The sequence below is a fragment of the Lagopus leucura genome, unplaced genomic scaffold (assembly GCF_019238085.1).
Source record: "Lagopus leucura isolate 7727_CA_CO unplaced genomic scaffold, USGS_WTPT01 Super-Scaffold_760, whole genome shotgun sequence".
Lineage (NCBI taxonomy): Eukaryota > Metazoa > Chordata > Aves > Galliformes > Phasianidae > Lagopus > Lagopus leucura.
Genome location: NW_024962257.1, coordinates 11,933,654 through 11,945,984, shown reverse-complemented (window position 1 = coordinate 11,945,984; position 12,331 = coordinate 11,933,654). Strand labels below are relative to the sequence as shown.

Below are 12,331 nucleotides of genomic sequence, written 5' to 3'. Positions count from 1 at the left end.
TTTTTTTTTTTTTTTTTTTTTTTTGTGGCATGTCTTTTAATTTCAGGTATTAATGCTGGAGTAGTTGCTGCTGTTCTCTGATATAAGAATGAAGAAGTTGTCTTTTAAGCAAAAGGCAGTTTAGATGCCAACCTTGCAAAATGTAAGCTGGTTCTTAAGTGTGACTAAGAATAGTTTCACTAAAGTTACAGCCATCCCTGGCAGTAAGTTCATTAAGTTCGTACATTTTTCCAGGACTGGCACCTTAGGAAAACAGTATAACAGAGGTATACAGTATAACACATCTTGCTTGAGGTCATTTGTGTCTATTACATCTGGTATTTTTGAAACCTTCCATTGCAGCGTTCTGTCTTGTCTCCATGGAACACAGTGTGGTACAGTGCAGAACTGAAGCAAGACCAAAATGTGTTTCTTAAGTTTGATATCTTTGAATGGCAGTTCAGACTGTCCACAGGACAGTGCCAGGTGTGCAGCCTGGGAGCACTCAGTGAGTGTTTGGTGGTTGTGATAATTTGACAAATTGTGGTCAGATGAGACAACTGCTCGTAGTCCAGTATTTTACTGAAAGTAGTTTCAAGTACTGAATGGTTGAGTGTCCTGACGTGCAGTCTGCCTTAAACAAGGAGATGGTTTTATTGTAGCAGTGTGCAGGAATCAGGGGCCGAGGGCCAGCACTCAGGTCTCTTGGGTCAGGTATTAGCTATTAAGCTTCTAGGGAGCTGAGTTCCCTCAGCACAAAGTATCAGTTTTGTGGCACACCACCGAGTGGATGTGGGCCGTTCTGAAGCACCGAGTGAAAGAATACCAAGACAGAAATCCCCCTCTGCAGTGATGGCCTTCAGAAAAAGCAGTTTCTGTTTGTGCAGTCTTACACAGCAGTACACACACCGATCCATCCTGCACTGTCTGCACCTGATGGTTATTGAGGTTACTGGAGCTTTTAAGCTCTATATTTGTGTACCTGATGTTGAGGTGTTTGCCAACACAGGTCTGTTATCAGGACGTGCCTTGGTATCATCCCCTATGGATGCAGGTACGGGGGTGGTGGGAGCAGCATCTTGTTGCTCTGAAGTATTAGTGCTGCTCACACAGCTGTGTGTCTGCACTCAGAAATTCAAAGCGTCTTTCAAAACTGCATTTGTTTCAGTTTTGTTTATGAAAAAACCTCTATCCCGTATTCCCAGTGCTGTGAATGCACTGAAAAAGCTATCTTCTCTCACAGGAATGTAGAAGGGAAGCTTGCAGGTGCATTTAATGCAACAGCTAAATATCCTTCTCTTCAGCAGTACCTGCTAGTAGAAGAAATTACCAGTGCTCATTATAAGTACTGATAAGTCACATCAGGCAAGAAGAAGTTTATCTTTTCAGTAGACTTAATGACATAGGTAGAAATAATATTCCAGCACTAGGTGCACAAGTGCACCTTCCATCAGGAAGCTATAAAGTCTCTTCAGGGCTGTGCACAGCAGGTGGCTCAGGTATGCATGAGACAAGTGGAGGTGTAACAGAGTTGGGACTGTGCAGAAGAACAGATCCTGGGAGTGAGCAGAGGCAGAGGGGCAATGGCTGGGGAGAGAGGGAGATACCTGTGGCTTGTAGTCATTGTGAGTGGACAAGGAAAAGAAGGAGCTTAAATATTATATGCCATAAAACCAGTGTTGTCAGTGAGCCAGTGGGATTCTGGCTGAGAAGCTGTATGATTTTTTTTCCCCTGGGCTCCAGGTTATTTTATGTTTCTATTGAAGGCAGGGGAGTGACCAGGTTTGTGAGAGCCCCTCCTGTCTCCCCATAGCAGTTCTGTCCTGGTGCAGCACAGAGCTGCAGCAGCACTCTCCTTGGAGCAGCAGTCCTCAGATTCATCAGCATGAAGTCCCATCCACGTGCTGCTGGTTTCGATTATCTGATTGGAGTTGTCCCACGTGAAAGTCATTTGTAAATCACTGTGTTATTTCTGGAAGGCTGCTTCAAAGAATGGTTGGCAAAAAGATGCCTTTAAATCACCACGTATCGGTAGTAGCTATGAATGTTTTTTGGCAGCATGAATCGGGGTTTTGGAGAGGGCAGATGCTAAGCTGAGCGGATGGTGTGTGGCAAGTTTGATAATGTTCTCATGTTTAGTAACAAAGGCTATTTCAGATCTATCTAGTCACTGCAATAGTTTGTGTGAAGGTTGGACCCATCCTGCTTTATACTGGATGACTGCCTTCAATTCACTGGCAATCTAGGATCAAATATGTCCTAGAGAACATTCAATATCACTTTTTTTCTAAGCTGTTAGAAGCCAGAATGGTTACTTTTGAGCTGATCTCTTGTGGAGCAGTTGAGCTGTAAGTATTTCTTTGTGGCTCCAGAAAATTACGTCAGTTTAGGTGCCGTAATTCTCCATTTCCATCTTTGCATGCGTAACTGGATTTCTTGAATCCTTCAGACATGAATTTCCTGCTGTTCATTATGCTTTCTGTTACTTAAAGAGAATTGCAGCCTGTTCATGAAGTCCTACCTCCAAGTGACTGGTGTATATTGGCAATATGATTTCTGTTCCACAGAGTTGTAACTGCAGGTCTTTTGAATATAGATCTTTTATTCCTCTCAAAAACAAGTCAAGCAGCACAAGTGGTCGAGGTGTGTTGGGGGTGGCCATGCAACAGAGAGGTGCTCAGAACAATCTGTCACTGCTGAAACGAATGACCTGTCAGTGACTCTCCATGCTGGCCTCTTCTCATACTTCCCTAATTTACTGTCTTCAAAAACATCCTTCAGATTTGAGTGCTATCCCAATAATATACACCCTTCAGAGCTATTGGAGATGCTTGCTATTCTCTTTTTTTCCTCCCAAAAATGTGAAGTTGTGCATTAGCTCTGTTGAAGCCAGAAGATAAAGCTTTGTTAAATTGGTTTTAAATGTCTTTGTTTTGGTGTTTTTTTTGAGGGGATACAGTAGCACAAATTCTAATGCAGATGCACATAAAGAAACCTGTTGCACCGGACGTTGCATTTTTCAGTAGCATAACTGACTTAACCAAAGAGATGTAGTAAGCTTTGCAGCACTGATGTCATCAATTGGCTAAATACTTTTGTTACAGAAACCCAAGCTACTGAAACAAAGGATGTCCCTTTCTAACAAACAGTCGTTCTCCTGTGGTAATGTTTCTATATCCTCTGTTCCCCTTTCACTGGAACCTCAGTGTTCTCCTTGTTATTTGTTCTGAAAGCTTTCCTTTCTGTAAGCCTCTTCCTTTCCGGTCACCCATCCATCCCTTTCTGTAATATCACCCTCTTTGTATAGTTTGTCCTCTAGGGTTGTTCTACCTTCTCAACATGACCAGTGGAAATCAGCTCTCTCCTGCATTAAATAATTGTTGGAGGTTTCCATCTGATCTCCCCTTTCTACAGTGGGCAGCGTGAAGCTTTTAAAGCCTTTTAAACCACCGGCGAAGCTCTAGGAAACAAACCGACTTTTGGAGTCTGCTCTAAGTCAGAGTGGAACCTCTGCTGTTATTCTGTTATTGTTTATGTGTTTGTTTGTCTGTTTTAAGGTAAGCTTGAGTTTAATGAGTGCAGTTCTGTAAGTGCAGCAGGTTGTGGGAACACATTGCCATAGCACTGCTGAGAGAATTGAAATGGCACCAAGCTCAGCCTGCACCACATCCCAGCACCTCACCTACCATTCACTTGTGCCTCTTCTCAATACTTACCGTTTTCTTTACAGGAGTTTAACTCTTAATAGATCCCCCTGGTTTTTAACATTCTCTTTTTCTCTTTTTCTTTTTGTATTTTATGTACCTGCGTCGTTTATTTTGTTTATGTTTTTGTTTGTGTTTATGGCCATGTTCCCATTTCAGAGACCAATGTCCTCTAACCGATGAACAATTGGTTTCAGGGTAAGACCAAATGTTCTCAACAACCACCTCTGTCTAGAATGACTTTCTTTTCTCACCATCCTGTCAATGTGCTTTGTTTCTGGTTTCTACTTTACACCAAATGATGAGGCAATTATGTGCTAAATCACAGTGTCTATAGGAAACTATTGCTAACAGTTAATGCTAGGATAATTACAGAGGTCCTACTAACACTTCTGTGCTTTCTGCAGGGCAACCAGAATGAGTGTGTACTGTCCCTAATGTGAACTGAGGAAAGTTGTGATCCTCCAAGAGTGCAAAAGAATAGCCTTAGCTTTGTAGTTATTCCAGCAAGGAGCCCTGAAGCAAATTGCCTTCTGACAAGCAGTGACCGAAAAGTGCAGATGAGTGACTGAACTATTTATAATCTCACAGTAATTATGCAGAGCTCGTTGCAGAGCTGTTTTTGAGCAGCTGCTCCTTCCTGATGCCCTTCTAAGCTGAACTGACAAGTGCATTACAGCCCTTCCTGAACGTGCAGAGGGAAAATGGCTTGTCTCTGCCAAGGGCCCACAAGTATTAAAATACATTTCTAGTCCTTGTGTAGCATAAAGATGGTCACCTAGATAGTCAGCTCTCCCCCTGCCCTACCTCCAATACAAATTCTTTGTAATTTGAAAATTTTAAAGAATTTTTGGATTTCTGTGGCACCTTAAAAATAGTTATCCACCCCTGGGGAAACACTGAAGTTCTGTTTGAGATCCTTTCCCCCTCTTGTCTGCATGCTAAGGCAAAGGCGCTGTTGTTTCAGCTGTGTCAGTTCCAGAGGAGGTGCTGGTGGCAGCAGGCAGCCTGCATTGGCTGCTTTATTGTCTGAGATCAAGTGATGGCAGTGACATATCTGCTGTCCCTCAATCTCCCTGTCATCCAGTGGCCTGAGAAATGAGTAAATCACGTGCAGTGGTTTTGGGGGGTGAGAGGTAGGATCAAACAACCAAACCAATGAATCCAGGCTGTCAGACCAGGAAAACGTATGGAGTCCAGGTTGCTCTGGAGGTGCCATCAGGTGGAACCCCTGCAAGCCATCCAGAGGGTTGTACATATCCTGAGCATGTCACCTGGCTGCTGTTGGAGCATTCTCCCAGAAGGAGGTTCCAGCCAGCAAGAAGATAGGAAAAGGTTTACAAAATTAACCTTTCAATCTGCTGCTCCCTACCGAGCCAAATGCAAAGTCATGCTGATGGTGAATGTCAGTGTCATGAGCTCTCCTGTGGAAATGCTGAAGTTTTTGGCACCACAGTTCTGCATGAAAGCAACTGTTGCTGTAATTCCATGTTGAAGTTAAATCTTAACAGTGGTGTAAGTCATCACAATGAAGTTTGGTTTTCCAGCTCCCAAGATGTCCTTTGCTGAGGGAAGGAAGTGACTCATTTCTTACCAGCAAGCAGGCACTTCCCAGTTTGCCCTCCTGCTTCCACTTAACAAAGCAGACGGTCACTTTGATCTCTTGCTTTACAGTCTGCCTGGCTCCACGAAGAGCCTGTTGACTGACACAGCTGAGCAGGACAGAAAGAACAGGGGAAGCTCACTGCTGTCTCTGTGACTTTCCTATTTCAAATGTGATCACCAGGGACTGCCAAGCCAGGCCCAGTCTGAAGAAGCATTACCTTCTCTTTACAAACTCCATGTGTTGTTCAACCCACCCCAGTGCTGCGGCTGAGGGGCATTGGCTCAGTGCCCCAGCAGCCTGTGGCCAGTCTCCCCTTGTCTCTGCTAGCCCTCAGCAGTGCTGGGCATCCTGTTTGGAGCAGAGCGGCCAGAGGTTTGGAAGTTTGTATGGAGCTGCCCCTTCCACTAGCCAACCATGGTCGGGATGACTTTATTGTGCAAGCATCAGAGGCTTTCACATCTCAAAGGGCCCTGTGTTATCCTACACCTTCAGTGTGTGTAGGTCTAGTGAAGAAATAGCCCCTGAATCATATGCAGGTGGATACCCCAAAAGACTTTTGTGTATATTTGTCCCTGTAATGCACTGTAACTCACTCAGAGAAAACCAGGAATGTGGTACATTGACTGCTTCTGTGGGCACTGAGGGCCTGCTTGTGGCCGGGAGATAAGGTGGCTGTGGAACACACCCGTGTCTGCCCTTTTCTCTGAGTGATACTGTGTTATCTGGGGTACCTGCGTGGTGGAGGGGGTGGTCAGACAGGGGAACACATCGTGAATGTAAATAAAGAAACTGAAATAAATATTGCCATGATTAAAATAGCTGGTCTCTTCAAAAGCTGGCTCGATATCCATTTGGTAAAATGGGAGTCTCAGAGACATCAGACAAGGAAAGAACATTGCTAATATCAAACCTCTCACCGCTCCCATCCTGCAATCATGAGCTGCCCCTGGCAGCTCAAGGAGGTCCCCTTTCCTAGGGATTTGAGCTCTGCTGTCTCAGGGGATGCCCTGAGGAAAAGGAGCATTTTGAAAGACCGGGCCAATATTGTAAAGTCATCAGAAAGTGGCTGCAGAATCCTTCCCTGTCACATAGCAGTTCTGACCCAGTTTTGCACCTGTGGATGTATTTCATTTGGCAGACTCCTTGTAGATACTTGCCTTCCTATTTCGTGGCTGTGTTCTTCCCACCACAATTCTGGAGCAGCGCAGTCCCACTGCAGCGAGGTGGGCACCAATGAGGACTCACTGCCATGACTTTGTCTTGGTTCAGTGCAGCACATGAGCCTGGGTGATGCCATGCAGCTCTCAGAAGGGTGCTGCTGGGCGTTTGGCTGCAGCCTGAGATCTGCTAAGTGAAGTAACTTTCATGAGGTTAGATTTGAATAGGAGGGACAAGCGTAGAATATTTATTTCTCTTATTTGAATCAGCTCTGTCTTGCCTTCCCCTCTGTCACAGTGGGTGGCTTAAAGGTCTTTGTGGTGCTTGAGTGACAGGCTGTTTTGGTATGTAGTTGCTTAGTAAGTTCATTAACCTGCAGCTAAATCCAGGCAATGGCTAACTCAAGCTGTTTTTTATATTTAAACAAACTGCATCTAATCTTTCCAATGTATTTTGCTGAGCATGTACTTAAATAAGCATGACCCTGCAGCCTTTGTCTTGAATGCTTCCTGTTTGATAATTGCGATGATCTGAGAGATATAATTAAGGGATTCTTAATTTTCCATAATTGGGGTTTGCAGGTACAGTAATTTGGACACAATTTACAATATTAAAAAAACTCACGAATTAAATGAATCTGCTTGGAGGAACATTCCAGTGGTGTGCTTGTTGAAAACTGTAGTAACTTCTCTTTCTGCTCTTCAAGGTTTTCAGATGTCATCCTGGCAACAATTTTGGCTACAAAGTCAGATATGTGTGGCAAGAAGTTTGAACTGAAGATTGATAATGTTCGCTTTGTTGGCCACCCTACGTTGCTTCAGCATGCCCTTGGGCAGGTATGGTAAGAGAGCTGCTTGCAGGCATGCTTTTTTTTCCAGTTGTGTATCTTAGTTAGGGGACTTAAAATTCAGAACGGATATGTTTTCTTTTGATCCTGCTTCTTCCTGATTTCTGATTCTTCACAGTGCTTGGAGCTGTCTGTATGTATTTCCAGGTAACCACAGCGAGTGGCAAACTGAGGAAGCTGTGTCAGTAGTTCCCAGAAAAGCCCATCTGGTTACTTAAGAAAAGCAGTGTGGATAAAGAGAAGTAGTAATGAACAGTCCACCCCAAAATCCATGTTTCTTATGATGCCAGTTGTTGCACGGTAGGGTTTTTGCACCTCCAATTAGCATGGCAGTAAGAAAAAAACAACCGAACAAAACAAAACCCTCACAGATGTTAGAAAGAGGTCTAAAATTTTCACATGGACAAATTTAGGCTGCTGTTTGTATTGAGACCTTGATCTGTGGCCTGTGTTTTATCCGATTGGAATGAAAGCAATTGCCACCCAGCTTATGGAAAAGGCCCTGCTTAACTCTAGGAAAGAATTTGCGTGGTTCTATATAGAAAATAATCCCTTTCCCATTCTTTCATCCTGACAGACCATGAAAATGAAGTAGGCCTGGTAATTTCTGAATACAACACTAATCTGTATCACTGAACTGCTTTCATCTCATTTTTCATCAAATTTACAAAACTGTTTGGTTTTTCAGGCAAAGATCTGCTTGCCAATTCTGTCATCCTTTCTATCTATAATTAGAGGTGCAAACAGATTGTTGGCAACTGCTGCTTGATATTTAGAGGATCGGATTGCTGTAGGACTGCTTTCATCCAAGTAAGAAGCTGGCATCAAGCATCAAAAGCTGCTGGTGTTCCACTTCCGAAACTCATTCGTGAGCCTACAGGAAATGTGACTGAATATCACTGAGGCTCAACCCTCAAATGTTTAAGATGCTTTGGAAGACAAAATTCAAGTGCCCCCAAGCTGTGCAAGTACTTCAGAAAGCCTAGTCTGTGCTTAGAACAACAGTGCCCACTTACCCTAGGGCACCAAAAGTGCTGGTGGGAGAAAGCTAGTTGGTCAGGTGTTGGGAAGCTGAAGCAGGTTTGCAAGGTAATTCGTGTTTTGCCATTCATGGTTCTAGCTCAGACACATACAGCAAATAGCAACAGAGAGACAAGGTGTTACCTTGTGTTATTGTCAAAGAAACTCCCATCTCAGTGTGTATGAGGCTTTGTGAAATGATGGAGGAAAGGACTAAGGAAGGGAGGAGAGAAGAGGGGGATGCTCTGGATCTTTTGCATTGCTGTCTGGGCAATCCCGCACAGGCAGCACCCCCCCCAAGATGGGACACAGAGGTGTGGATCTGACTGCTGTGGTCAGGGTCTGTCACCAACCCCACAGGAGGCGAGAGATGAACCAGGCCCAGGGCCTGGAGCCAGGAGCAAGGGGAGATGGAGCCGGAGGCAGGGCTGGAGGATGGGGCTGGTGGGGTCTTGGTGGGGTCCATCCAGGAAACAAGCTACCCACAGCACAGCTCCAATCCTTGGACAATCCCTTGGACAGGGATCGAAGGCCCCAGACTGAGCCTTAGCATGGCTCCTGGGCCATAGGCTGAAGTGGGGACCCAAGTGGTGCTGGTCAATGATGCTGAGACCTTTTGGTGCCCTCGGGGCCCTGACAGCAATGGCCTGCTCTCTCACAGTACTAGATTCATTTATTTTGCCAGTGTTGTCCGAAAGGCACAGCTTTCTAAATGTGGTGTGGTGAATCTGAATGAAAGTGAAAAGTCCTATTTGCAGTTGTTCACCACATGTTACACATTCTCTCTGCTTTGTAGCCACTTTTATCATAATTGCATGAAATTTCACTTCATTTTCAGTTTGTCTAAATGAAATTGCATCTGGGTAAATAAACAACATGACAGCGTGCAGGAAACACCTTCTTGTTGCTTCTAGTAGAATCTTTTTCTTGGGTGTGTTCTTATCACCCTAGCAGGCACTTTCTAGTTTCCAGAATGTTCTGAACGTGGCAGCCATCTTTGCTGCTTCACTTGGGATAAATCAGGGACCCTTTGGCAATTGGCAACGCTGGATTGTTTCTTTCTTTTCCCATGGTGCAGAAGCAGTGGCTGGAGTAACCTGACAGTCTCTGGTTTGAATTCCTTTGGTGTTCATACCACAGTCAGTTACTGCACAGGACAGCTCAGCAAATTCTTCCTCAGATGAGATTCAGAAACTACAAAAGCACCAGTATTTAATTATAGGTGTCAGACTGCCTTTTATGTAGTGATGTTCTGAATTCTTCAAATTCTTTCACCATTTTCTATTCCATTTTAGTATTTGATTCTTTTTTTCTTGCACAAGAGGTGAGGTGAAAATTAGCTCAATTCCAGCTGATGTTAATTGTGATGGTTTCTTTGATTTTAAGGAAGAATCAGACCCTGCACATAAATGCTTCTAAATCTTTATTGAAGTTCACAAGACATCCTAGAACCTGTAGCTTGAGAACAAATGGACACAGCAAGGTGATTTGGAATTGGGGCAGTTCTAGAGCATAGTTGTTCGGGTGAAAGCAGTAGCTTTAATCATGATGCAGTCCAAATGGGGGCTTTGGGGGATTTTTAGAAAGAGAGAAATAGATGTGGATGGGGCTGAGGAGTTTTCTGTGCTAACAGTATATGACAATTGTGCTGAGGAAAGTTGCTGGGTAGGTCCCCAGTGGTACTAAGATGCAATACAGGACACCTGTAAGACTGCTGCACACTCCTATTGTTCTGACCAAAACGCTTTATCAGCTTCTTGGAAAATGTAGAACAACTGTGACACTTCAAAAAATGACATGGTTTTATTTTTTGCAAGTCATTTCTGATGTTCTAATTCAATTTGTCTGTCCTCTCAGCAAACTGTTACTTGACTGATTTAGGCTTTTCTTTTCTTTTTTTTTCTTTTTTATTTTTTTTTTCTCTCTTATTTCTCCCTTCATTACTGGTTCCAAAGCACACAAGCCTATGGAATTCTTCTTTTTCAGGTATCCAAAACAGATCCTTCACCAAAGAGGGAGATGCCCACTATGATCCTCTTCAATGTCGTGTTTGCCCTAAGGGTAAGGACTGTCCCTTGTCACTGGGGAGTGGGATGCACCTCAGCTGTGTAACAGAGTGCAGCAGGCTCGTGTTCCACTGGTCTCTTTTGAAATATTTGGTGTCTGATTTCACTTGGAGATTTTCACTTCAAACAACAAAACTAAACAGTATAGAATATCACACTGAGAAGTGGGAAACTTTTTCAGCCCGGTGCTCTATATAGCTCAAGCACAGTTATTCTCTTCAGGACATACTGTAGAGCTGTTTTTTTCTTTGTTTTATTTTAAATAGCCACAGGGTAGAGGCTTGCAAGATATCACTTTGCAAATTATATATGGCCTCTGTTGCAAATCTTGCTCGTGTCTTGTCATTTGTGATTTGTGAAATGGTGACCTGCTGTGATTTTTCTAACAGTGCCATTGAATCCTGTCCAAGCTAGCTGTGTGGAAAGGCAGCCTGTGTCTTCCTGTGCTGTGTGCCAGATGCTGTTTTCTGTTTTCCTTCTGCCCAGAATAAGCCCAGATCCATTGTAGTGCACTAGCATTTTGCTGGGCCTTTGTGGCTCCGTGCAACTTTGACCTTGGTGTCCAATTCTGCTCCAGAATCAGAGCAGCAGCACGCACAGACAGTGGCACTTGTGGCCAGCCTTGTGAGTGACGGCCTTGCCATGGCTTTGGTTAGCTGAAGCTTGCTCAGTGCAGAGCCATTAGAAATCTGCTCTGTGCACTCTAGAGCCATCACACCTTACTGGAAAGGTTTACTAGCTTGGATTCAGAGCTGGATGGGGGGCAGCTCCATGTGCTGTGCAGTGCTCTGGGTTCTGGGAAGGTGTATCGCTTGGGCCGGGAGTTATGTGGGCTGGATCAGAAGGAATGGGTTTAAGTCCTTGGACCTGTTTTGCCAGTTGGTTTTTTTTTCCCATTATGTGGAGCATTCCACATATTAGGATTATGTGGAATTAATTAGGCTCTTGACTTTGTCAAACGATGTAAATTATGTAGTTGCATCCTGTGTCCCCCCCCCCCTTTTTCCCTCTTTCTTCTCATAGTGCTTTGAGTGAGGCCACGTTCCTGCTGTAGTGGTCTTGCAGTTTCACCTAAAACTGGTCTGTGGATGAAGGTGCTCTTGATTTGATGCCTGAAGAATTTTCTTGGCAGTCCTTGTGTGTTTGGACAAAAGCTGTTCCTTTTTATAACCCTGATGCTTTTCTTGAAATGATATGTCAGAACAATCCTGTTTTGTGCCCATAGTCATGCTGTGTGATGCACTGTGCGTTGCCTCCAGGCCTCTTTTACAATTCAGTGGGAGGTGTTTGGAAGCTGCCACTTCTTAGGCATGAGATCTCTGTAAAAGAAGGAACATGCCAGGGAGCAGCTGGCTGTAGCATTCTGATTGAAGTGAAGGAACATGTGAGGAATAAATGAATTTTAATGCTAAACAAAAAGCTGGAGAAGTTATGTTTTCGTTTTTTCTCCTCAGATCTAATCTATTGATAAGAAGTTAGGATCCGTGTCAAGAGATCCTGACTTGGCTAATTTGATAGCATAAAACTACAGAAATTTCATTATGTTCACGCATTGTTTGATTTCTGAGCTCTGGCTCTTTGCAGCCCACATATTACATCATGGAGCCATCATACTATTTCTGTGCCTTGTATACGTGTGAAGGAACATTTTTTAAATGAGAGCTGGAATAACTGTCTTTCTAGAGATGGTTGATTTTGGCTTGACCACGACTTTGGATACGGTGTCATGATTTAAAAGCCTCCAATTACCTGGCTGTGAAGTACTTGTAGTACTTTTCTTACCGCTGGCTTTCCAGTGGTGACTAACATATGCATACCCACAGTCCAAGTGGCTTTTCCTCAGTGAAAGAACAAGGCTTCACAAGTGACAGTTATGCCAGCAAGTTATGCCAGTCTGAATCAAGCAAGAAGTTGTTCCTCAAGTTCTGCTGAGGATCCAGTGTTGTGCCGT

The 12,331-nt window shown here is 43.9% G+C and overlaps 1 protein-coding gene across 9 annotated transcripts in view; it reads left to right on the top strand.

Moving 5' to 3' along the window:
* Positions 1-12,331, top strand: part of NPRL3 (NPR3 like, GATOR1 complex subunit) — a 39,345-nt gene that overhangs the window by 2,218 nt on the left and 24,796 nt on the right. For 4 of the 9 annotated variants that reach the window (XR_006177606.1, XM_042864172.1, XM_042864169.1 and 1 more), the window contains exons 3-5: positions 3,843-3,881; positions 7,154-7,283; positions 10,301-10,375. Coding sequence is in view for 8 of the 9 variants with exons in the window: in XM_042864172.1 (XP_042720106.1) it covers positions 3,843-3,881; positions 7,154-7,283; positions 10,301-10,375 (244 nt within the window). In the remaining variant the exon portion in view is untranslated. Of the gene's footprint in view, positions 1-3,842; positions 3,882-6,687; positions 6,792-6,816; positions 7,029-7,153; positions 7,289-10,300; positions 10,376-12,331 lie in introns of those variants that run through there. The other 5 variants (XM_042864171.1, XM_042864173.1, XM_042864174.1 and 2 more) reach the window with 4 other exon arrangements.